At 36.0% G+C, this 27,723-nt stretch overlaps 1 protein-coding gene across 10 annotated transcripts in view; it reads right to left on the bottom strand.

Annotated features, from left to right (window-relative positions):
• HERC1 (HECT and RLD domain containing E3 ubiquitin protein ligase family member 1) overlaps positions 1 to 27,723 on the bottom strand; it is a 185,545-nt gene that overhangs the window by 91,108 nt on the left and 66,714 nt on the right. For 8 of the 10 annotated variants that reach the window (XM_053223904.1, XM_053223903.1, XM_053223910.1 and 5 more), the window contains exons 13-24: positions 23,196 to 23,321; positions 21,874 to 22,095; positions 17,938 to 18,090; positions 17,679 to 17,811; positions 15,693 to 15,884; positions 12,431 to 12,652; positions 10,217 to 10,390; positions 6,936 to 7,050; positions 6,727 to 6,847; positions 4,706 to 4,877; positions 2,092 to 2,431; positions 1,504 to 1,624 (exon numbers count right to left, since the gene is read on the bottom strand). In XM_053223904.1, coding sequence (XP_053079879.1) covers positions 1,504 to 1,624; positions 2,092 to 2,431; positions 4,706 to 4,877; positions 6,727 to 6,847; positions 6,936 to 7,050; positions 10,217 to 10,390; positions 12,431 to 12,652; positions 15,693 to 15,884; positions 17,679 to 17,811; positions 17,938 to 18,090; positions 21,874 to 22,095; positions 23,196 to 23,321 — 2,091 coding nt within the window. The remainder of the gene's footprint in view (positions 1 to 1,503; positions 1,625 to 2,091; positions 2,432 to 4,705; positions 4,878 to 6,726; positions 6,848 to 6,935; positions 7,051 to 10,216; positions 10,391 to 12,430; positions 12,653 to 15,692; positions 15,885 to 17,678; positions 17,812 to 17,937; positions 18,091 to 21,873; positions 22,096 to 23,195; positions 23,322 to 27,723) is intronic. The other 2 variants (XM_027067475.2, XM_053223909.1) reach the window with 1 other exon arrangement.

Genomic DNA, 27,723 nt, shown 5'->3' with positions numbered 1-27,723 from the left:
GAGATACTAATGGTAATGACTAAAAGAAGGGCAAAACAAACAAAACACACCATGGTACAATAAAATCTGCTTAGGGACACTGCTGAACTTTCCTTAGAGGAGGAATCTTCTTTGCTTAGAAGTTTCTCTGAAACAATACCTTTCTGTTTATGTAGTACTTTATATTTTCAAAAGTATTTTCATATCCATCATCTCAATTTACACAATAGAGGAATTTCAGAACTAAAAATGGAGCTTATAAACCACTCACTCAGTCCAAAAAACCAGAGGTTCTGTTTGGGCTGCCATGTGACATGACCAAAATCTCACACATTGTCATAAACACAAGAGGCACTAATGTCCTCCTATCACAGCGGGACACTAAGGCCCAGATAAGTCAAGTAACACGTATAGATTATTCACATACAAGACAGAGGGAGAGCCAAAATGCAAATCCAGCTATGAACTCCAAGTCCAAAACTACTCAAAAGTAGTAATCTCTTAGACAATTTGCACACCATAATTTACCTATCACACTACAGCATACTTTGCTCCCTGCTTCTTAGGTAAATCAGCATCTCATCTGTTTGATTTTGACTGTAAATGCCTGCAGCCCAGGTCCTGAGGCTTTTTTGGTAGGTAACTGAGAATTACTGACAGATTTTAAGTAGAGGAAATATAAACAGACTTGTGAAATGTGGAAGATGGGCACAAAACAAGCAGTAGGTCAACAAGTTTGGAGGCTTCTGGACTAGTCCGAGCAAAAGAGAAGGAAAGTTTGAACAGAACAGTGGCAAAAAGGATGGAAAGGACATATCAGAAACATACCAAGGTTAAAATTTGCAAGACTTGACTAACTAGATGGTAGGGAGTGTGGGGGTTTGCAAAGACAAGAAAATAAGGAAAAGAAAAGGATGAATCCTGAGTAGTTAATAATACCACCTACTAAGATAGTGAATGTAAGAAAAGAAAGTTTGAGAGAAAGATGAATTTATTTTTGGATAGGTTAAGATAGGGGTAACCTCACTTGTTCAGGAGGACTGTCCACCAATGAATCAGATATATGAATTTGAAGTTTAGGAAGAAGTCAGAGCTAAAGACAGAAATCTGAGGGGCATCTGGGGGGATCAGTTGGTTGAGTGCCTGACTTCTGCTCAGGTCATAATCTCACAGTTTGTAGGTTTGAGACCTATGTCAAGCTCTGCACTGACAGCTCAGACCCTTGAGCCTGCTTCAGATCCTCTCTCTCTCTCTCCACCTCGCCCCACCCCCATTTGTGTGCTCTCTCTCAAATATAAAGAAATAAAACTTAAAAAAAAATAAAGATAGAAATCTGAGAATCACATTAACATATAGGTGGTAAATAATATCTATGCAATACAGTTATCCCATTTTTCTTAAAAGTTCTTTTTAAAAAGTTTTTATATGTCTAAAACAAACATATAGTACTTACTGTAACCAAACTCTTACATATCTATACGCTGAAAACAAAAATCCCTCTTTACTGAATCTAGGTATACCTACCAGCGCGTAACCCTCTTCATCTGATTCAGGCTGAGACAAATCAGATTCACTCCTCGATTTGATCAGTCTATAATTTGGACTTGCATGGACTAGCCGGCTCTCTGCAGTAAGACTTTCACTCCTGTCTCACATGCACAAAGAAAAGTTTTTCAATTTGGGATTGTTAGTAAACATAAAATTGAATGGAACTAGCAGCACAGACCTAATACATACACAGTGAGGAGTAATTATATCTGTCAAAGGGAAATCCTGACTCTTGTGTAAGCACAAAGCCCTTTACGATGACATCAAACCAACTTACATGCCACTACATTACAGAGAGATGCAAGAAACTTCATATGTTTGTCAACTACTGTTGTTTATATGTATGAAAAATTGTGCCTCCTCATCTAATCAGAAATTTCTATTCCAGGCTGAATCAGTATCACTCTTTACATTACTTTAATACATTAATATATTACTTCACCCTAGTCAATTTGGATTTCCTCCTCCACATGTGTGTTCATTTCAAAAGACCACTATAACTTCGAGAACAAAGTGTTGCACTGCATAAAGTCACAAATGTTTCAAGTTTCTAGTCAGTCCCACCTGGTCATAAGTCCACCCCCTTCAGAGGCACTTGTTGAAGGCTGCTGCAACTGTCCTTCTTCCTTCCGCTTCTGAAGCTCCTCAATCACAGGACTTACTCCTAATATTAACAGGGCACACCGATGGATCACAGAGTTGCAGGCAGCGGTGTACACATCCTGACCCTCAGGAAGGTCTGTGCTGACCCTTCGCTCTTGCTGAGACTGGGGAGGTGGATCATCAGCTCGAGCCCCAGACCCTGCCCCACTGTTCATTCTATCTCGATCTCGGCTACGAGCTACTTCACGGGCTGAGAGGAAACACTGAAAGATTTCTGTAACATGCAACACAAAAACAAGGTCTTAACACATGGGGAGAGAAGAGCAAAGAAAATAACAATAAAAATAGTCATAAAGTTTGGATCAAAAACTTACTGAAAGAGGGAAAAGTTATTTTTTAGACATTAAATACAGCATAGTAACTAAGTTAAGATTATATTAAATACATGTAAAACATTAAACTTTTCACAAAAATTAAAATAGGAAATAATTATGCCGTTATAGAATTCACATTTGGTTTATTCTATTTCTACTCTTCCTCATGAGTTAGATCAATGCTTTCCAAGTGGCCCCAGACCAGGGCATCAACATTTTCTGGGAACTTGTTACAGATGCAAATTATCAGGCCAATCCCAGACCTTCTGAATCAGAAATTCTAGGCATGGGGCCAGCAATATGTGTTTTAACAAGCCATCCAGCTGATTTTGAGCTCTGCTGAAGTTTCAAAATGACTGAGTTAGATTAAAATAACTATTTCTGAAATGTTTATGACCTTCGTATGAAAAATGTCAGGTTACAAAAGAAACAAAATTTAAGTTGCATGAGTTAAGAATAGCCCCCCTTCCCTCTCTAAAGTCTATGTAATTCCTGACATCTATACTCCGCTGTATCTCAAACACATTAAAAAAGTAAAACCACTAAAGGTCTTTGCTGAAACTGAATATGATAATAATATACAGCCAAGACTGCTTCAGAAAATCAAGTGGCATCACCAAGAATGTCCATCTAATACCAGCCCTTCCCAATTCACAAGTGTAAAAAAACAGTGAGTTTAGTAAGGTTCTGATGCAGTGGCAGATACTTCACAACAGGAAAATAATTTTTTGTTCAAATTTGGAGTGAAGACAGTATTCTTTATGGGGCACCCGAGCAGAAAATTTGGATAAATACTAGATTCATCTGTTCATACAGAAGTATAAACTTTAAAAATGGCTTTCATATGTGTATTTTATAGAATTATTACATAATATTTTCATTATGCTGTTTGAAGTCTCATTTCTGTAAAAACCAAAGCAACAAACTCAGTACAAAGCTTGAAATCAGTTAAAGTAATTAAGAGAAGGGTCACTGGAACTTTGGGCAGATCTCATTCGATTTCAGGCTGCTACTAATCTGGCCCTAGGCATAAATTTTGCCTCCTTAAATCTCAGTTTGCCCATCTTTAAGATAAATACCAGAATGTATCTCATTAGACTATTGTAAGGATTATCCATCTATGTGAAGCATATGACCCAGTGCCCAGCATGTAACACAGGTGCTCAAAAACCGTAGCTGATTTAAAATTCTTACTCCCCAGTGACTATTATGCTTTCTTTTACTATAATTGAAGGTTACAGTTTGTTACCACGTTTTCCCCTTTGGCCTTTGTTTTCCAGAATTTTTAAACTAAGTTTTAAGTTCAACTGCAAAAGTCCCTTCAGCCTAGGTTTTTAAAATATAATTATTCTCCCTCCCCATCTCCAATCCCTTTTCTCCTCGTTTTTTTAAGTAGTTTCTGGTTTTGAGCCACCTCCATATATCATTTTTACAAGTATGCAAAACAAAAATAAATTGATAATAAAATGTCAAATTGATTAATACACAGAGATAATCCCAACACCAAATGCATAGCTAGCCATAATGTTTCAGTCTATAAAGTGAATATACATTTTAACTTGAAATAGCCAAATCACTCAAAAGATACGAACACATGTTTAAAAGCTTTGGTATTTCCTTTTAAACATCTAAATGATTACAATAGTTTTCTATTGTAGCCTTGAAATATACAAGTATGGAAAGTGTTATAATCACCCAGCCAACAGAATTCTCATGTATACTCTTGCTCTCTACTGACAATGGCAGTGTAGTCAGTGGGTGAAATTTATAATTTTAAAAGTGTGACATATAAAAAGTAACTAGGCTCTCCTAGTAAGTGCTGGAAGAGGCTCTCTTCCTCACCACACAGAGGGGCCCGGCCAATGGACAAACTGGTACCCTCCAAAACAAACACTGTATGACCTTACCCAATCATTCATGGGCATTATTGCATGCATAAGACTCAGTGGAACATTACTGGTTCTAAAAGCCTGCTTTCAGAGCTTTTCAGCCCCAAACATGCAATCCAATAGCTTCAAAATGGAACTAGCACAGTTTTTAAGAGCTGAAACATTAGCTAATGTAAATTCAGATCACCAGGAGAATATCAGATCCTTACAGAAAAACTGCAGAGAAATGTTTGCCCTTCTCTTCTCCAGTCAGTTCCCCTACCATGAAGAATGCCATGATGTGGATCTGTTAATTAAGAAGGGTGTACTCACTGCCAGCTGTCATCACTTCATGTTCCCGTTCTTCTTCTTCATCCTCTGGCTCGGGATGCCCCTCTTCCCGGTCTCGCTCAGCCTGTTCTTCCATTTCAGCTTCTTCATCAATGGTCCGGGTAAACGAATGCTCCTGAGGATCAACATCTGCAGAGTCCTGGTTTTCTGAGATCTGAAAGAAACCATCAAAGCTACACTGAATATAGTTTTCAAAACTCTGAAAAACTTCATCAGAACTTTGACTTTTTGATCATGGAAAATATTGCTAAAACCAACAACACATGAATTTTACTACAAAAATCCAAAAGATACACTGAATAAATCTGAAAAGATCAGAAACAATGTATGTACACAAAATATGTACAGAGACACCTATATGCTCTTTCCCTCAGTATTCTGATTAGAATGTCATGCTATTAAGTGGATTTGAATTTATACTGCTACTCAGCAATAAACTCCTACAGAACTGCAACTTAAAATGAGCTGAGTATAAAACCAAGCATAAAAGGTAATTTAAGAACATGAATTTATATACCATTCAGTCTCCTTCAAGCTGTGTATGCTATTACTACTCTGTATAAATGTTTAATAATTCTAATTTAAAATTGTATTTTCCAGACTTTTTTCAGAGAGGGACACCTATGCTCTACTCTTAGCAAATTTCAATTTATAAACAGTACTGTTTTTAATTTTTTTTAATTTCTTTACTTTCCCCTGAAGTAACCACAAATTAGAAATCTGATAAGAACAATGTTAATTTTATTTCCCAGTGGTTAAGCTAACTAGCAGTCATCTAGAGGACAGAGTCCTTACAACAAAAGAGTGTCACAAATGCCATAACAGTATGCAACATTTCTCCCACAGACTTTAGTATAAAGTACAAGTGAAAAAATTTAATGATCTTCTCAGATGCATAATAAAAGTTATTTTGTGATTGATAGCCAGTAAATAATTCAAGAATTTCACAGAGATGGGGATACTGAGCAGTCAGTCAGACTCATATAATACATTAAAAAGTCATTTATCCCCATAATATGTAAGTTTCAAATGTGAGCCTCAACAAAACAGCATATTAATACATTTCCTGGACTTTCAAGGTCACTAATAGTTAGATTCACAAATGTTAAATCAGTGCATGCCAAAAGAATTCTATAATACAAATGCAGAGACAGAGTTTGGTTTTTAAAATCTAAGACCTCAGTAACAGGGTGCAAATCATCTAATGTATAAAGTTTCAAAGTAAGCATTTCTGAAGCTGATGTACTATCCAGGCTTATAATTTATAGGATCATGTTATCAGGATTACCCAGCACTTTAAAAATTGCCTATTTTTGCTGCAAGAACAACTTCTGGAGTAATCTTTAAGAAAAGGTTTCAATCTTTACCACCAGTGGTGGACAATTCTAATCATGATAAGGCTTTCTTCCTTATGTTCAGCTAACAGTGATTTTCCATTCAGTTGTTACCTTTTGGTGCTGCCTATGCCCTCTAGAAAATGAAACACCCTTACTTCCTCTTCTACATGGAAGCTTTTTAAGTATTGTTAAGGCAGCTATCATGTGACTCTCTTCTGTTTTCATTTCCCTAGGCTAAATGTTTTTGACACTTTCTGTTTTTATATAAGATGACTTTCAGACCTTTCACCAATCCAAGGTAGCTTTTGTTAATGTCCCTCATAAATTATGGCACCCCAAATTAAAAGGATAATTCAAATGTGGTCTGATCAGCACAAAATAAAGGAATAATATTTCATATGGTTTGGACAACTCAATTTATTCTTACTTATACAGCCTATGAATATACAAACTTTCTTAGCAGCCATATCACTTGATAAATGTGGTGTTGAATAAACCCCAAATTTTTTACTCATCCAATTTCTTCACTATAAAAAGAAGTATGTACTCGGTATTTATTGAATATCTGCAATGATCAAGGCACATTTTTTCCCCTCACATAAACCAATAAGAAGCTATCTCTCATAGCTTGCAGAAAAACAGAAATTGACTGATTTCCAACTTTACCCATCTGTCTCGTGATGATGACCTGGTCTGAATAAGTTCAAGGTTCTTGCAAGCAAGTAAACGACTTCGAACTTTGTACACACAACGGTACACTTCTGACAAGCTTTTACCAGGCTGATATCTAAATAAAGAACCAAAATAGAAAAGTTACCTAATTTCTAACATCATGAGAGCAAATATTTGTCTGAGGATAGTTTTAAGTTACTTGCCGGCTTTCTCCACATGCTTGGCTAAGTAAATTTGTATGTTTCAGAAGGGCTGCAAGAACAAATCTAGACACAGTGTCCAAGAGTGACTCGTTACTTAAAGTTGCACTGTCCCAATCTGAAAACAAAAATGATTCATTAACATTTAAAAGGGCTCAGAAAACAGTTCAGAGATAATTTTAATAGCTTTAGTAATCCAACAGGTGAATGTTATCATTTCCTAAACGTTAACAAGTGCACCTATTAGGTCCTATATACTGTTCTGTGTGCTAGAGATATAGCAGTCAACAAAACTAAGTCCCTGATCTCACAGAATTTATATTCTAGTTGGGGGGTGGGAGACACCAATAAATATAAACATTAATATGACAGTAAAGTGCTATGGAGAAAAATAAAGCAGGGCAAAGAGAACAGGGAGTACCATACTATTTCATACAGGCTAGTTTGCAAAGATCTCTGATAAGGTACAGGTGAGTAGAGATGTAGACAAAATCGGGAAAGGTACCACAGAGAAATAGTGTCTCCTCAGAAAAAAACTAGTGTAGAGGCCCTGAGGTGGGTTCAAGGAGGCCAGTGTGGCCAGAACAAAGTGTGCACACATAAGTTGTAGGAGACATTAGAAAGTCGGCTGGAGACTAGATCACACAGGGCCTGCAGGCCACAGCAAGTCCTTTAGATTTTACTATAAGGGAAACAGGAAGCACCATTAGAAGGCTTTGAGTGGAAATACAATATGATCTGATTTGTGTTTTAAAAGGCCAACTATAGCTGCTGAGTGGTGAACCAGATATGGACTGCAACAGCAGTACTGCAGTAACTCAAGTGAGGAATGATGGTGACTCAGACCAGAGCAGTAGCAGTGGAGGTAGGAAGAAGTGGTCAGATTCCAAAAGCGTTTTGAAGGCAGAGTTGACAGGATTTGTTGATGGATCAGATGTGCGAATACAAGAAGTCAAAGTTGACTAGAAATGTACTTAGACTGTGGCTGATTTACTCAGACAGCCAGACCACAGGAAGAACGCTTTGGGGAAATAAGGAGCTGGAATCAGGAGTATGGTTTTGAATACTGTCTATTAAGCATCCTAGTAGAGATATTGTGTAAACGAGTCAAGTGTGAATATATGTGGTATTTGAAGCCATTAAGTAGATACTGTGAATACAAAAATGAAATGAAATGAAGTGGGTAAGAAACAAAACAACAATGGACACAGATGAGTACATGCAATAGAAAACCAAAATCACAGCATCAGATGATGAGAACTAGGCAGGTGCTTTCTTTAATTCCACGTTAGCATACTAATGCTGTACTTTAAAAATGTAGTACATGCAGTAGATTCCAAATAGGGGTGGGAGGTTTACTGTCCACTAGACTTTTAATTTGACAGATTTACCAAGCTACTTAAAAATAAAACCAAACAAAAAACACCCATGGAAAATATCAAGCCCCAAGTCAACATTATTTGTTCTTAATCCCTTCTTAAAGCTCCTATCTCAAGAGATAAAATTTTATATCTTGGTTTTCCAGTCATTTCTGTAGGCTTAGGTAAAAACTAAGTTCAGACTTACCTATTTTACAGGTAAAAAAAAAAAAAAAAAACCCTGACAATATAAACATGCATGATTTTAAAAAAATCTTATAGGCCACAGCAAATCTTAAACGATAGACTCTATTACATAAAAAATTTTCCACATTAAGTTCTTGAGAAATCATCTGTTCCAAGGGAATGCTTGCTATTCTGACAGCTGCTATGACTTAAAATCAAACAATGACCCATATCAAGGACTCTAATGCTCAACTTAAAATGCAAACTATAGACCCTCTGCTGTGTTTCCAACTTAGCAAGAGATTATCCTCCTATAACAATTTGTAAAGTAATGGGTTCTTTTCTTCATTAAAGTTATGGTCATTTCATATCAAACACTAAGAACACTTCCACCATTCAGGTATAAAGCCTAAGCTACAGTGTACAAGCAATTCCACAAAGGGAGCCATACAATGAGTTTTTATTCATCTTATGTTTATATCTTGTTCTAGCTGCAGGGGTGCCTGGGTGGCTCAGCTGGTTGAGCGTCTGACTTCAGCCCAGGTCATGATCTCGCAGTTTGTGAGTTCAAGCCCCGCGTCAGGCTCTGTGCTGACAGCTCAGAGCCTGGAGCCTGCTTCCGATTCTGTGTCTCCCTCTCTCTCTCTGCCCCTCCCCTGCTCACGCTCTGTCTCTCTCTGTCTCTCAATAATAAACGTTAAAAAAAAAAAAATTCCTAACTGCAATTAACAAGTGATATGATAAAAAAAAAACAAATCCCTAACTGAACATTCCAAGCAAATAATGCAAATATGAGAGAATATCAGAAAACACAGAAAGTAAATTTTTTTCCTCCTCCATTACCATACTTTTCCACTTCTGCTTGGAGTCAACACAATACAGAATGAATAAATAAAATGAATAAACTGGATGAAATTAAACTTTCAAAGGTATCATATCTAATGGTGTTTTAAAGATGTAAACAATATGCACCTCATTTCATGTTTATTACACAAAATGAAAGACAATAAAAGGTAAAAAAAATGTATTTACTTTTACCATTTTTATCACAGAAGGAAGACAATTCAAAGAATAGGGGGAAACTAAATATATGATAAGAAAAAACACCCAGAGAAAGACAACTTATGGATATGGGATTCTGAACAATCAAGGTCATTATTAAAAAGGAAAGCATGGGAACTAAAAAGAAATCAGGTATGCCTTTTTAAAACTTGTATATAAGGTTAATTTTATTTATCAAATAACATTAGAAATTGAAGTAACACTACATACTTGCATGGCACTTTACTACTGTACTCAATAGTCCATCTTATTTCAAATCGGTATCTTCACTAGCACTCTGTAGTGGGCAAATGTTTTACAGGGAAGGAAAATGACCAGGCTTAGACTTCTACATATACAGCTTTTTAGTTCTTACCCTAGGGCTTACAAAGGGAAGAGATTCATTAACAGGCTCTTAAACTAGGTCTATTTACACTGCAGGGATCCTGCAGTAAAATGTTTGCCTCTGCATTTATCTTTTATGTAAATCTCAATTTTCCCATAGTAGGTTTGCTAAATTGCATGCCTAGAATATTTTCCACAAAGAAGAAAAAGAAACTTATGTTTAATGTTATTTGTAAAATACTTTTTTCTATAAAAAATAAGGTGATTCCTGTGATTTTCTATTGATACATATCACAAATATTTTAGTATCACAAGCTATCTCCATATTTACCAACTTCATCCCCTTCATCTTACCTTTACTAACAGCATAATCCTGCATGCTTATCCAAAGACTTCGAGCAGGCTCTTTTGAACAACCCAATGCCAAGTCTACATAGACAGCAATTTCAGGCCGCAGTTTATAATCAAAAGGCTTCTGTTCTTCATTTCCCGAAAGAGCTACTTCTAGCAGGCAACTCATACATTTATCTAAAAAGAATTATTCAAATTATCAATTTTAAACCTGAATAATTATGGTGCTACAAATAAAATCTCAGCACTTTTATTTAATCCATATGAAATAATACCTTTCAAACCATTTTAAGTAGATGCTACAAAGGTAAAGTCCTTTAACATTTCTCATTGGGAGGTAGTATCACCTTCTAATCACAGCCAGAAGGATGTGTGACCACAACTTCCAGGGAGGAGTTGTGGCATTTTGGTAGGCAGGGGTCAGGGAGGCTAAATGTCCTACATGTGCAGGTCCTGTAGAACTCTTTTGTTCAAAATGGAAGGATATCCTCACTGAGAAATATGGGAACACAGGGAAAGGGACTAGACAATAACTTAATCTTTTTTTCTAGAATTAAGGGAAAATAATCAGTTAAGTACCATTCAAGAGAGAGCAAAGATACCATGAACAATTTCTCTACTGATATTTACATTTGTTCAAGTGGTTCCTAACCTTTTAATGAGACATTTTGGCATTCAGAGTTCATTTCCCATTTAAAAAAATAGCTAAAATGACAGGTTTGGGACTAATACCAAAAGTCAATGTAACCCACAATAGAACTGAATTACCATATATTTACAATTTTACAAAGGACAGTAACCTTTTCCTAATACATGGAAGTATTTTTTTAAAGTGTATTTAGACAGAAAGTGTGAGTGGGGGAGGGGCAGAGAGAGAGAGAGAGAGAGAGAATGAATGAATGAATCCCAAGTAGGCTCCGCACTGTCAACGTAGAGCTCAATGCAGGCCTTGAGTTCACAAACTGTGAGATCACGACCTGAGCCAAAGTCAGATGCTTAACTGAGTGAGCCACCCAGTCATCCCTGCAAGTATTTAAACATAAAATGTAACCAACTGACTAAAGTAAATGTAACAGAAATATGAGGAAGGTAGAGATAAAGATATTTTTGTCCTCAGGAGGACATTTGCAACTACCATAGAACTAAACACTAACAGCACTGGAAACATATTTACAATGTTAAACATTCCTTGAAAAACCATGATTTTACTTTTCTTGGTACAACTGTATCCTAAGTACCAGTCTAGCGGCATCAGCCATGGCTAGAATCACTATCTGGTTCATAATTGATATGATGAATAGATACTCTATTTGGAAAAGGGAGAAAATCTTAAACTGCTCTTCTCAATCCCACTCCCCAACCCTCCAAAATCCAAAGCAGAATATGGGAATTTTGACTTGATTTCTATCTATTGTTTTCCCTCTCGGTTGAGATCCTCTTAGATGGAGATTTCTCTTAGACTTTCCTTCTTGGACACTGAGTCTCTTTCTCTCATCAGAGGAATAATGAATTTGAGGTCAGTAAGACCACATAAGCTGTCTAATCAACTCCTTTTATGGATCAAAGTTAGAGACCCAGAGAGACTAAAGGATCAATCCTAAATAAAACAACTAGATCATCTGTTCAGGAACTGGAGAGGTCATCATGTTCTGATAGTCTGAGAGCTACCCTACCAGCAAAGTACACAAATGGGAGATGAGGCAGGAAACAGAAACCCCAAAAGGTCCATAAATGGGGAGGAAAAAATGAGGAATTACACAAGTAGCATCAGCATCAAAGTAGACAGGTTGCAGTGGGGGGGAGGTGGAGAGAAGGGACTGCCACTCACATCTGGGAGGTGTTTGAAAACTGAGTCATGGAAACTTTACAGAGCTTTACATTCTATGAAACAGTTTCATAACCTCCAACCCCCAGAACACAATAATCAAACCATTTTCCCATTTTTATGAATTAAATGACTTTGCTCAAAATGAGTGATAAGTAATAACAGAGTGGAACCAGACCTACATTGTCCTAGTTTGGAGGCTTTCACTATACAATGCTGCAGGATTTTACTTTTTCTGAAGGCTCCAAATTACAAATCTCAGATCCCCCACCCAGCTAATGTTTCATTTGTTTGCTATCAGTTCTTTATTCAGCAAACCCAGAATAAGAGAAAGCTCCAATGGAGGTACAAACACAAGCATGTATTTTAAACATTATAGAGAAGCACATTACCTAACTGAGGGGTGTCCATTTCTACACCATCACTAAAAAGTGGTGTTTTCATCCAATATGCGGTGTCCTGTTCCTCTGGAGACACAGGGGAGCCCTGAAGCATACCACCAAGACACCGCCCAATAAGGAGAGCAATCGTTCTTTCCAGATCCACAAGCCACACCCAGGACTGAGCTGGCTGAGGTAACGGCATGCCGGCAGGATCAATCAGTTCTGGTCCTCCTGAAGACAAAATCATTAATAACTGTGTCTTATCTGGTATTCAAGAGTCTCAATCTTTCTCATTTCTATTGCACTGCAGTAAGATATTGAAGCAAATTAATTTTACATTGAAAATATAAATAATAACACTTTCTGTATTTATTCTCTTCACTAGGCTAATTTAAATATATTCTAATAAGTTTGCCATCAAATAAAAACTTCCTTTGTAAAGTTACTAATTTTAAGATAAATATTAAAACAGTATAAGACAAAAATATCCCAAGGGATTGTTTTCCTACTTTTAATTATCCATATCAAATTTCACCATAACAGTGAGTACCTGAGGCAGCTCATCCCTCCAAAATCGATACAAGAGTTGTTTTAGTAAAATGACTTATTATTAAATTTTTTTTTTTTTGAGAGAGAGAGAGAGAGAGAGAGAGAGTGAGTGAATGCACACAAGCAGGGAAAGGGAAGAGGGAGAAGGAGGGAGAGACTCCTAAGTTTTAAAGGCCCGAACTGAGAACTGTCTGGTACTGAAATCCACACCCATGCTTCCTTACTATCATCTGTTTTTAAAAGCTCTTCACTTAAAAAAGAAAAACTACACTTAGCCATTAAGAACAGATGTCAATGAAATCCTTAAAGAAAAACAAAGAAGATCAACAAATCCAAAAGCTTGTTATTTGAAAAGACTGATAAAATGGACAAACCTCTAACATAATCCAGAAATAAAAGATGGCATAAATTTAAAAATTAGAAATAAAAAATAGGATGTAACCACAGACACAATAGAGATTTTTTTAAAAACCATCAATGAGTGGGGCACATGGGTGGCTTGGTCAGTTAAGTGTCCGACTCTTGACTTTGGCTCAGGTCATGATCTCACAAATTTGAGTTTGAGCCCTGCATCAGGCTCTGCGCTGACAGTGCAGAGCCTGATTGGGATTCTGTTCCCCTCTCTTTACCCCTCCCCCACTTGGTCTCTCTCTCTCTCTCTCTCTCTCTCTCTCTCTCAAAATAAATTTAAAATACTTTAAAGAAACCATTAATTCCCACTACTGTAAATTTGTTATTTGGCATTATTTAGCAGATTATTTGCCAAAGCCACAATATATCTAAATGTGGGGAATAATAAAGAAACAAACAAAGAAAGCAAGAAAGAAGCCATTAATGAGTATTATGAACAATTTTAAGCCAATAAATCTGAAACACAACAAAATTATATTTTCCAGAAAAATATCAACTCCCAATTTTAGAAGAAACAAAAAGCTAGATGACAACAATAACCACTAAGGAAAGAAAATTAATAGTCAAAGTCTATCCATATGCCAGAGCCAGGTAGTTTTATAGATAAAGTCTTCTAAAGCTTCAAAAAGAGAGAATCTCTATTTTATACGAATTATCTCAGAGAAAAGAGAAAAAAGGGAAGACTCCAAACAGATGCTATGAGATTAGTATAACTATGGTAGTAAATGACACAAAGAATGGGAAATCATAGAAAAATATCAGTTATGAGAATACAGATGCAGAAATCTAAAATAAATGATACCTAACTCACCTAATACAAACAGATGAATCTTAAAAAGTTCTGATATACTTTAGGAAAACAAGAGTAAACCTGGAATAGTTCCATATAAAGCCTAATCAACACTGTGCTACAGTTGTACCCTTGATACTCAACTTCACCTAACTCTAGTTGGTACAGAACCGTACAATGCTAAAGTAAGACAGGCCCTCAGTGTCATCTTGTCCAATCCCAATCCTTCCAGAAGAAACCAAGGTTTAAGAAATTATAAGCAACTTGCCCAAGATCATACAACCAAGTCACTAGTTTTATGCCTTAGTCCAGGATTCTTTCTAATAAAACATGTGGCCTCACTTAAACTTGAAAGGTTTTTAAGACTTCAATAATCAAACTCCTCTGATGACCTTATGATAGACTTTTTTTTTAATTTTTTTTTAACGTTTATTTATTTTTGAGACAGAGAGAGACACAGCATGAACGGGGGAGGGGCAGAGAGAGAGGGAAACACAGAATCGGAAGCAGGCTCCAGGCTCTGAGCCATCAGCCCAGAGCTGGACGCAGGGCTCAAACTCGCAGACCGCGAGATCGTGACCTGAGCCGAAGTCGGACGCTTAACCGACTGAGCCACCCAGGCGCCCCGATGACCTTATGATAGACTTTAATGGAAAAATGGCGTTAATGTTTTCTAGACATGGTACTTTAAGCTATATACAACTGAATGAGATCATCAATATTTTATAAATTGGAGTGAATTCACGTGCCATGCCTAAAATCAGAATGCTGTATGTATATATGTATATATATACATAGGCATGCACACACACTATATATGTATATATATACGTACATATACACACACGTATAAATATATATACGTATACGTACACGTATAGATATATATACGTGTACATATACGTATACATATATATGTATGTATATATGTATATGTATGTATGTATATATATGTACGTATGTATATATACGTATATATATATTCTATCAAGTGCCTTAAAAAAAAACCCACGCACAATAAAGATAGATTCCCATTTTTTACATTCAGTTATCTATATATCCAACCAAAATACAAAATATTTTACTGTCAAAGAGATTTAAAACTAAAGATTCTCTTCATTTAAGAAATAAAATTTTCTAGTCAAATCAATCCATTGATTTTAAAATGTGTCATCACGCTGCTGACTGAACTATGAAAGAATACTTTCTTATTATCCGATGTAAAATATGTCCTAATTTCAACCATGTCAAAATTTGAAAAAAACGTGTCTCAGAATCAATGAAATGTACTATTGAAACCTGATGACCATGTAAAGACCCTATTTATGCACTGTTACATATGAGCACCTTTCTTAAGTTTTCCCATTTCAGCTGCCCTTTAGACTGCAAGTTCCTACACCATAACAACCTTACCCTTTGATTACATAAAACACCCAAGTGACAGATATGATTTACCTGATGCGTGCAAGAAGAAGAACTTTTCTCAAAAGCATTATTTATTGTTTTACTCTCCTTACTTACCATGAAGAGGCCACTGTAACTCTTGGTCTTCTAAAAGAGCGGCAGCTGGCAGGAGTCTGTTAAGGCAATCAAGAGGTGGCAGCAAGTCGAGGAGGTAACTCAAGAGAGGCCGTGCCACCGACACAGGGAGTAACAGTAGGGAGTTAACAATCTGGCAGAGCATACTCCCTGCAGCTGAGACGTATATCACATCTATGAAAGGTAAGAAATTCAACATGGATCAATTGTTTCAAACAAACTTTAAAAAGAAAAAACCTAAGAAATACTATTTTAGCTTAAAACTAGAGCACAATAATTCAGTAATTCTTTGTCAAACATCTATGTGGCAGCTGATGTGGTATTAGTATTTACTCACTTCCAGAAAGTACCACCAGCAGAAACTTTGTGGGAAAACACACATATCCTTGTGCCAACACATTCAAAAGATTAAAGCTGCTTCCCTTAAAATGCATTATGAATTTCTCATTCACAAGTTTATCCTCATTTTCAGATTTACTCAAGAAATATTCATTGACTACAACACACAAGGCACTGTTCTAGGTGAAAAGGAGACAGCCGTAAACAAAGAACTAAAAACTCCTACCCTCATGATACTTACATTCTATGTGTTTTGTTTCTTATTTTATTTATGTTATGTTTTGAGAGAGAGAAAGAGAGAGGGCTTGTGCAAGAGTGGGGGAGGGGAAGAGAGAGTGAGACAGAATCTTAAGCAGTGCAGAACCCGATGCGGGGCTCGATCCCACAACCCTGGGATCATGACCTAAGCCAAAATTAAGAGTTGGAGATGCTCAACCGACTGAGCCACCCAGGTGCCCCTCTATGTTTTTTAAAACGAATTTACTTTTCTTAAAAAAATCAAGGTCACTTCAAAGCATCTGTCTTTTCATCTGTATTGGTTTTAAATTAATTTTATTTCAATATTTCATCGTATTTGGGGGCAGGGAGGATCTTCAGAGATGAGCTCTGTTTGAACGAATTTTAAATACCTATGGAACAACAAAATGGAGGTGTCCAGAAAACAATGGTTTTAGTTTCTTTCTTTCTTTTTTCAGTTGGGGAAATTCAGAAATAAGGTGGTTTTGAAGAGACATACTGAATTTTAGTTGCCTTTGAGACAACCAAGAAGAGACACCCAGTAGATAACTACAAAAGGCTTTAATAGTGTGAAAAAGGAATTCTCAGCCAGATGCAGATACAGGAATCAACATATAGTCAAAGAAAATGGGACCAGATAAGATCAGTTAGGGAGAAAAGAGGGTTGAAGGCAAAATTCAGAGAGTCTTAAACATTAAAGGGCATGTCCAAGAGAGAGGAACTTATAAGAACCAAGTGGAAAAAAGCAAACAGAGTGACAGAGTAAAAAGATGATTGTGACTACACAGAAACCAAGAAAAAAGAAAGCATTGCCAGGAGGAAAGTGAAACACTTGGCATATGCTGAAGAAAGGTAAAGAAACAGCAAATAAAAATTCACTTTATGCCATTTAAAATTAATCTTTTTGAGCATGTATCATCCAACGCCTTTAAATTAGGCTCTTCCGGGGGTGCCTGGGTGGCTCAGTGGGTTAAGTGTCTGACGCTTGATTTTGGTTCAGGTCATGATCTCATAGTTTTGAGATCAAGTCCCAAGTCAGCCGCCATGCTGGGCATGGAGCCTGCTTAAGATTTTCTCTCTCCATTTTCTTCTGCCTCTCCCCCACTTGCTCTTGCATGCTCTCATTCACATGCACTCTTTCTCAAAAAAATTAAAAATTTAAAAACAATAAATTAGGGCTCTTTCATGCCAATCAGCATCTTTTAAGATCAGTCATATCAATCACTATTACCATCACCCCCAAACCAAAATCAAAAAGATCTTCAATAGGAAGGAGATTCAAGATCATTCCTATTCCATTCAGAGGTTTCAGGCTCCCTTAAGGCTTTGGAAAGGCTAAGAATTCTTGCTTTACAATCACTGATTAAATGTCAAATCTAGTACCAAACACACCTCTTAATTTTTCTCCAACACTGCCATTCCAAGGACTTTCCTTGAGCAAATTTGCCGAACGTGAATAAATATCTGTGGCATGAGGCAACAAGAGCTGAAGGTGTTTATGAAGCAATGCCACGCTGCTTGAGTTCTAGGGGAGAAAAGTTCCTATATTACTACTGTAAAACATTCAAGGTACAGAAATATCATAGTTTACCCAAATATCTGAGTTTCAAGGTCCCTGAGAGATCATCATAAAAGGCAAAGAATCACATACCTCACTAATGTTATTGATATGGCAAAATGCCAGCAGTTGTTTCTGCAGTGAACACAGGAGTTCATGAAGATGAGCAGGCTGACTGTTTTCCGAAGATGATGTTCCAAGTAGAAATTTATCACTATTCTTTTCTAGCTCTCCAAATGCTTGATCCTAAGATGATACATAAAAGAAGATTAAATCCGAAGTACTTAAAAATAAAAGTAATGTCCTACCATAAATGATTGACTTAAGAAGCCACTGTCTCCTTTCTCCCGTTATCAATCTTTAAATCTTTGCGCTATTGTTCTTAGCTATTAGATAGCAAGATTTGTCAAGCAATTTCAATTTGTTTTACTGTTTAAACAAAAGTAATGCGCATTTCACCACAGAAACTTTGAAAATTGAGAAAATCATATAAGATCCACAAACATATTTCAACATTTTAATGCTGTTGCTTTCCATACCTCTTGTGTAAAAGTTTTGTTTCCACATACTGTGAAATGACACAAATGAACACATGAACACAATTATTCAAAATTAAATTAGGTTATGATTATAAAAAAATAAATGATTTCAACTATACTGAAAAAATAGGCAGAAAAAAAAAGAAATGGACTAAAGAGACATAACAACTAAATATAGTGTGATCCTGGATTGGGAGAAGGGGTTGCTATAAACACATTATTGCGACACTTATACAAATCTGAATATGGACTGTATATTAGATAATAGTTCTGTATCAATGTTAAATTTTCTGAATTCAGTAATTGTTCTGCTGTTATGCAAAAGAATACCCTTCTTAAGAAATACATGCTTACGTGCTTAAGAATAGCCAGGAGGGCATTTATAACTTACTCTCAAACTATTTAGAAAGATAGAGAGAGAGAGAGATAGATAGATAGATAGATAGATAGATAGATAGATGAAGCTAATTTAGCTAAAGGGTAGAAGGGATTCTTTGATTCTTGAAAGTCTTATATAAGTTTTAAATTAGTTCAAGCTAAAAATATTTTTTTAAAAATTGTTCCTGTAGAGGCGCATGGGTGGCTCAGTCAGTTAAGCGTCTGACTTTGGTTCATGGTCCATGGGTTCAAACCCCACATCAGGCTCTGCACTGACAGCTCAGAGCCTAGAGCCTGCTTCGGATTCTGTCTCCCTCTCTCTGCCCCTCCCCTGCTCACACTGTCTCCATCTCTCTCTCAAAAATAAACATTAAAAAATAAATAAATAAATAGATAAATAAATAAATAACTGTTCTTGTAAAAAATTTAGAAAATACCAAAACTGTATTTTAAAAAATAAGTTATAATTACCATTTAGCCAACACTCAAAGAAAACTCACTATTAATATTTTTTAGTGTATTTCTTTCCTGATTTTTGTGACTATTTCATTTTTTTCACAATACTGCATATTCTATGTTTAGACTTCTCTTTTCCAGCAGATTCACAAATATTTTGTTTTCAGAAGCCATGGTTATATAAATTTTAAAAGTCATAATATTCCCTTGAGCATATATACCGTAATTTACCACCCATTTTAGATATTTAAGTTGTTTCCAAGTTTTATTTCTTATAATCATGTGATGAACATCTTTATGCATGAAGTATGGTCGATGTGTACAATATCCAAGACAGAGTCTCAGAACATTTTAAGGCCCTTGCTATATAAGCACCATTATAAGCTGCCAAATAAGCACTGCTATAGACTGAATGTTTGTGTCCCCTCAAAATTCATACATTGAAACCCAATCCTCAGTGTGGTGGTATTTGGAGATGGGGCCTTTGGGAAGGGATTAGTGCCCATATGAAAAAGACCCCAGAGAGCTCCGTTGTGTGAGGACACAGCAAGAAGATGGCTATCTATGAACCAAGAAGCTAGTCGCATCAAATTTGCCAGCACCTCTGTAACAGTGAGAAATAAATATGTTGTTTAAAAGTCACCCAGTCTATGGATGACTACGGTATTCTGTTACAGCAGCCCAAAGAGACAAGCACCACCATTTTAAAATCTTGGGAACATGACAAATTTGGACAAATAATTTAGGATTGTAGCCCAAAATCACTTAATATTTTATTTCCATTTCCATATAACATACATATCAACCCCACCCCTAATGAAATTAGAAAGGCACTGCTTAATTTATTTTCACTTGTTAATTTTATTTTTAATTATAGTAAAATACATACAACATCAAATTTATCATCTTAACCATTTTTGAATGTGCAGTTCAGTAGTGTCCAATGCGTTCACATCATTGTGGCATGTGCCACGTTTAATTATATAAATGCAAGATTGTATTTTCCTCTGTAAAAAGACCAAATAAGGGACACCTGGGTGGCTCAGCTGGTTAAGCATCCAACTCTTGATTTCAGCTTGGGTCATGATCTCACAGTTCTTTACTTTGAGAGAGAGAGAGAGAGAGAGAGAGAGAGAGAGACAGACAGACAGACAGACCCAAGTAGGCTCCATGCACTGCCAAGGACTCTGTCTCTCTCTCTCCTCCTGTCTCTTCCCCCCTCTCTCTCTGCCCCTCCCCCACATGCTCTCTCTCATAAATAAATAAACATAAAAAAAAAAAAAGAACAAATAAAAGCATTAAGAAATCTCTAGTCAAAGAGGGTAGATTCTTGCCTAAAGTACATGTAACAGCTATACAGGAACTGCCCTAAGGATATATGACTAATTACCTGGCAGCAGCTTCTACAGCTGAAGGCAAAACTATTAAATCACAGTAACTGGAGGGTGTTTTCTTCCAAAGGACAAGCACACCAAACTATATTTCTGGTGTTAAGAATCCCATGGGCTTCACACTTGACAGTGACAGCCAGTCGACTTTAAGAGAAAGGCACTACTTTAATGCAGCATAAATATCCCTTACAACTTTGGAAAAAATGTACTGTCAATAACAAATGGATATACCATGACACTGTTCCCATTCCACGTGCAGCCAAACATCAGATCAAATTTACATTCTTAAATCTGAAAGAAAATTATATAAGCTCAATTGTCACTCTGACTTAGCCACCTTTTAATGTGGACAGAATAGAACACTAAGACTTGCACAGAAGAATATATAGACCCGACCCTTCAGGGGCATAGGAGACAATATGAAACAATATATGAACTATTCAAAGTTAAGTCATACAGTACACGTAACTCTAAGATCTAAGGATATGCAGTTATAATTACTTGGTTAAATAGGGTTATTTGGTAAGGCTTCCTTGAAGAAATCACAGATTAGTAGAGGAAGCTGGAGACAGACATGTCATGTCCATGAGCTCAGAGGAGTGGTGTGTAAGCCAAATGATGAAGTGTCTGAAGGGGTTTTAATTTAATACAATGAGGTTATTTAATACAACTAGGTTATTCCAGCAGTAAGATGCAGAGACCAGCAACAGTGACAATAACTACAACACTGGTATTAGCATTAGGTCATGATAGTGTGGGTCAGAACCAACAGAAATGGCGGGGGGCGGGGGGAGATGGATCTAAGAAATACTTAAGAATTAACTACATCCTAACACAGGGAAAACTATAGCATCTACTGTCTTCTACTGACCAGCTATTCTTAGTAAGTACCAACCACATTGTAACTATAGGAGTATATATTATTCCCTTCCTCACTATTTTCTTTGCAAAATGCTTTTGACTATTTTTATCTGTTTATTCTTCTACACTGACATCAGAAAAAATTGGTAAAATTCTAAAATAAATCTTTTTGGAATTCTCAATTACAAGTCATTTGGCTTCTACAGTATTTCAGAAGATCTGACACATGTTTTCCCCCTTTGGGGGAGTGAAGCCCAAAGTTTTATTCATTTCATACATATTTAAATGTCAAAATACCTTAACCTGAAGCCATCCCTATCGCCTCCAAAAAAACAACAAACAAAAACAACCAAAAAACCCCAAGCTTTATTCTTTTTTTACTACAAAGAAAAAGAGCAACTTACTGTATAAAATCCTAAATTTCTTAAGAGAGTTTTCATCAAAATTTCAGCCAGATGAGTGTCTGGATGGCAGCTCTGAGTGCCATAAGGTTGATCTGACAGGTTTCCATAGCCAGTACAAACAGAAGAGAGGTCAGCAGCATCAGAAGGTGAGCTATAGCCAAGTAAGGAAGCTACATGGGTATGATCTTGTAAACTTGTCAGAATGATATCCAGTTGCATTCTCTAAAGAAAAATATTTTCATCCATGAAATAGGTACAAATAGTTTAAAATGCATTTAAAAAGAAAAAAAATTCCATTTAATATCCTGATATTTTAGGAAGCATGTATTTAAAAGAAAAGCTATGCCGGTGCCCAGATGACTCAGTCAGTTAAGTGTCCGACTCTTGATTTCAGCTCAGGTCATGATCCACTGTTCGGGTTCTGTTCTGGCAGTATGGAGCATACTTGGGATCCCCTCTCTTTCTCCCTGCCCCTTCCCTACTCATACTCTCTTATTCAAAAATAAAATAAAACTTAAAAAAATTTTAAAAAAGAAAAGCTATCCCATTAATACCATTTAAAAAATGTAACTAATAATATTTTATTCCTTTTTACAATAATACATAATACCCAAACTCTAAGCAAAATGATATTCTCTGCATAATGATTTTAGTTAGCACTTTAAGAATAGGAAATGTTACCAGATAAATTATACTACACATTGTTCTACAGAATTATCAATGTAACTATTTATTCTAATATTTCAAATGAATCAACTGAAATCTAAACTAGTAAAAAATACTCACTGGAGTCATCGGTGGATTATATTGCCAGTAAGAACCACTTTTTCCCTGAAATCTACAACTCTACAATTGATTGTTCTACTTGGGTTGAGCAAAATGTACTTATTTTAATGTACATAATATTAATAATGTAATATTAAAAATGGAAAGAATAAGCACATTTATGTCCTCAAATATATTTTCACAGTCATCTTTTACTTTTTATATAAGCAATTTCACATAACATTCTGGGCATGGAACCAACAGTAGCACATGACCTTGATTTCAACTCAACACATTATAAAATGTCTCTGGCTTGACAATGTAAGTAACAAATTTTGAAATTTTAATAACTAGCCCCAAATCATTTAATAAATTATCATTTGCTTCACCTTCATTAGAATTCTGGAAACTCTTCCAGCACAAAACATTAAATATTAGGATTTACTAGACCCATCAAGAATTATTCCATGAACACATGGCAACTGATTAGCTTTATTTCCCTCTATTTTTGTGTGTGTGATATTACTGGTTTACTCAGATACGGGGTAAAGGCTCACCTGTCCTTTAGATAAGCTTTCCCATCTATCAGGTCCTTGGGGCAAAAGAGAATGAAGTAACTCCATACGTTCTCGTAATGGCGGTAATAGCATGGTGGCTCCCACTGACAGAGTTTCAATTACCACCTAGTATCAAAAAAGAAAAGTGTATTTATTGACCTAGTCCTTATCTTTTTAAAAGAAATACATGAAAAATAAAATGCACTGATTATTAGGATCACAGAAGTCTAAAGAAAGTAGATCACAGAAGTCTGAAAAAGTGACATGAAAAAAGAAAGCATGCAAGTCCTTTAGAGGTCTTTAAGTAAACTAGGATACATATTTTGAATTTGCCACTAAGAGCTAATCATCATCCAACAAATATTTAGTATTGACTTTTTAGTTCAGGTCCTGGTAAGGATCTTTGCAAAGTGCTGTAGACACAAGTGAACAAGACAGACAAAAGCCTTGCTTTCATAAGCATACAGTCTAAGGGGAAAGAGATCCTGAGCAAGTTTTTACAAGTGTGAAAGGAGTCACATAAGGAAAGTACAAACCTGAATCACACACACACGTAATTAACATGGCCGATGGGCTCATGGAAGGTCTCCCTGAGGATTAGCCATTTAGGTTAAGATTTTTTTTTTTAATTTTTTCTTAATGTTTATTTATTTTTGAGAGAGAGAGAGAGAGAGAGAGGGAGAGAAAACGCATGCACATGTGAGTGGGAGAGAGGCAGAGAGAGGGAGACAGAATCCAAAGTAGGCTCCAGGCTCTGAGCTGTCAGCACAGAGCCTGACTCAAGGCTCGAACCCGTGAGCTGTGAGATCATAACCTGAGCTAAAGTTGGACGCTTAACTGACTGAGCCACCCAGGCGCCCTGAGGTTAAGAATTTTAAAATGAGAAGAACTTAACCCAACAAATGTTCAGGTAGCTATAAAGAATAGCTACAGGGGCGCCTGGGTGGTTCAGTCAGTTAAGCGTCCGACTTCAGCTCATGTCGTGATCTCGTGGTCCATGAGTTTGAGCCCCGCGTCGGGCTCTGTGCTGACAGCTCAGAGCCTGGAGCCTGTTTCAGATTCTGTGTCTCCCTCTCTCTGACCCTCCCCCATTCGTGCTCTGTCTCGCTCTGTCTCAAAAATAAAGGTTTAAAAAAAAATTTTTTTTTTAAAAGAATAGCTACATTATCTTAGGCCTCATAATTTCTCAGGGCTATAGCTTCTTTATCAGTAAAATGAGGGTGTTGGACAAGAAAAAATAAACACTTGAAGATTAAGGGCTCTTATAAATTTAAAATACAAAAGAAATTTAAAAAACCTGACTAGAAGAGTTAGAATATAAAATTAAATTTCTCATAAAGTAGAGGGGGAAAAAATGGAAAACAGGAAAGAAAACCAAAGAAAAATTATGAGGACTTGTCCAGGATGTCTAGTAACCTAAATAATAAGGGGTTCCAGAGAGACAGAAAACAGTGAAGAGGAAATCAATACACAATATACTTCAAGATAATTTCTTAAAACTGAAGGCGATGAGTTTCAAAATTAAAAAGGTCCACCCAAGTATAAACCGATCCACATCAACTGAAATTTGAGAACACAAAGGACAAACAGAATTTGCTATAAAACCCATAGAAAAAACAGATTTCTATACAAAGGATAAAAATTTGAATGCATTTGTTTTCTGAACAATAACACTAAAAACTAGAAGACAATGACTTCTACAAGAGAATGAATTCTTACAGGAAAATGATTTAGATCAGAATACTACACTCTCAACTATTCGTGAAAATATTCAACTCACAAACTACTTCATTTTGAGGACATTTTCAAAGAATATTTTTCCTATCTACCCTCTCTCAGAAGCTACTGACGGATATAGAAACCCAGCAGACAACGCCCTAACCAACTGACCAAGGTCAAAATCTCCAGTAGTAAAATACATCAGTACCATGAACCCCATGATGCGATGTACTAAGGACACATCATCATTTCTGTGGCATTCTTGTCAAAAATGTATAACCTCAGTCCAATCATAAGAAAACATAAGAGATAGATATTCAATAAAATAACTGACCAATATTCAAAAATTGTCTAGGTCATGAAAGACAAGGAAAAAATGAGGAAAAAACAGTGCAGAAGACTAAGGAGAAACATCAACTCTAATATGGGATACTGAATGTGATTCCTGCAAAAGAATAAGGTCATTGGTGGAAAAATGATAAAATTTCTAATAAGCTGTTTAGGGTAATGAATAGTATTAAACCAATGTTATTTTCTTGGTTTTGATAATTGTATTGTGGTTATGTATGATATTAGCATGAAGCTAAGTGAGCAAACTATATTTTACGCAACTTTTCCTGAAGTCAACAAATGGCTCAAAATAAAGCATTTAAAAAGAAACAAAAAAGAGCAACAATGATTATTGCTACAAATGGATTAAGTTACTAGAAGTTTCAGAGATAAGGAACAGAAACAGGCCTGTACACATTCCAAGAGAATTCATCTCCTAAGGACTCTCCTAACAGAGTAGATATCAAGGACATTCAAGGAATACATAAACAATTCTAAAGATAATTTTTTAACGTTTATTTTCCTTATTTTCTTCCAGTGATTTTTGACCTTTTAAAAATACTACACTACCTCATTTCTGATAAATATTAAAAACTCAAAGTTCCTATTCACCACCAGGTTAGTATTTCTTTTACCTGCATGCCAGGGATATGTCTCTCAAGTTGAAAAATCGGTTATCTTTTTTGTTTTTTTTTTAAATTGACATGTGATTCACATGTCATAAAATTCACCTTTTTTTCAGTATAAAATTCAGTGGTTTTTAGTATATTCACAGAGTTGTACAACCATCACCCCTCTTCTAATTTTACGACATTTTCATCACCCCCAAAAGAAATTCTGTGTCTGTTAGCAGTCACTCCCCATCTCTCCCTCCCCCAAACCCCTAACAACCAACTGATTTGCTTTCTTTCTCTACGGATTTGCCTACTCTGTACATTTCATATTTATGGAATCATGTAATATGTGGCCTTTTGTGACTGCCTTCTTTCACTTAGCACAATGTTCACAAAGTTCAATCATGTTGTAGCATGTATCAGTACCTCTTTTTTATGGCTGAATAATATTACCCTCCATGGACATACCACATTTAGCTCATCCATTCATGAGTTGACAGACATTTGTTTATTCCCACTTTTTGGTTATTATGAGTAATATTGCTATGAACATTCCTGTAAAAGATTTGAGTGAAAATTCTTTTGGGTATAGACCTAGATGTGGAAATGCTACATTATATGGTAATTTAATGTTTATTTAAGGAACTATCTTCTGAAAGCAGCTGTCCCAATTTACATTTCCACCAGCAATTAGAGAGTTTCAATTTTTCCACATCCTCACCAATACTTACTTGCTATTGTCAGTCTTTCTGATTGTAGCCACTGAGTGGGTTTGAAGCAGTATTTCATTGTGATTTTGATTTGCATTCCCCTAATCACTAACACTGGTGAGCATTTTTTTTTCATGTGCTTATTGGCTATATGCATATTTTATTTGAAAATGTGTCTACTCAAGATTCTTTGCTCATTTTTAAAGTTGGGTTACTAAAAAAAATTTTTTTTAAAAGTTGTGTTATTCATCCTTTTTACTGTTGAGTTGTAAGGATCCTTTATATGTTCTGGAAACTAGAGTATTATCAGACATATGATTTACAAATATTTCTCCCATTCTATGAGTTGTATGTCTGTTTTCTTGATAATATTCCTTTGAGGCATAAATGTTTTTCATTTTGATGAAGTCCAACTTCTCTCTTTTTTTTTTTTTTTGGTTGCTTGTACTTTCAGTGTCATATCTAGGAAACTGTTGGCTAATCCAAGGTCATAAAGATGATGGATGAGTTGATAAGCAAAATATGATATTTACGTACAAAAGAAGATTATTAAGCCTTAGAAAGGAAGGAAATTCTGACACAGGCTACAACATGGATGAACTCTGAGGACATTACACTAAGTGACATAAGCAGTCACAAAAAGACAAAGAGTAAATGATTCCACTTACATTATATATTTAGAGTGTCAAAAATCAAAGAGAAAGAAAGTAGAATGGTGGTTGCCAGAAGCTGGAGAGAGGGTGGAATGAAGATTTATTGTTTGGTGGGTGTAGAATTTCAATTTTATAAGATGAAAAAAATTACGAAAATGAATGATGATGATGGTTGTATATTATGAAGGTATTTAACACCACTGAACTATATACTGAAAGATGGTTTATGAGCACTAGGGTGGCTCAGTAGGTTAAGCATCTGACTCTTGATTTGGGCTCAGGTCATGTTTCTCAGGGTCATGGGATCAAGCTCCACATTGGACTCTGAGCTGAGCAGAGAACCTACTTAGGATTCAATCTCTCTCACTCTCCCTTTCTCCCCCTCCCCTACCTCCGCCCCTTTCCCCCACTCACATGCTCCTTCTCTCTCAAATAAAAAAATAAATGGTTAAGATAGTAAAGTTTAAGTTGTATGTATTCTACCATAATAAAAAAATAAAAC

Source organism: Acinonyx jubatus, chromosome B3 (assembly GCF_027475565.1).
Source record: "Acinonyx jubatus isolate Ajub_Pintada_27869175 chromosome B3, VMU_Ajub_asm_v1.0, whole genome shotgun sequence".
Classification (NCBI taxonomy): domain Eukaryota; kingdom Metazoa; phylum Chordata; class Mammalia; order Carnivora; family Felidae; genus Acinonyx; species Acinonyx jubatus.
This window is presented reverse-complemented; position numbering and strand designations above follow the sequence as displayed.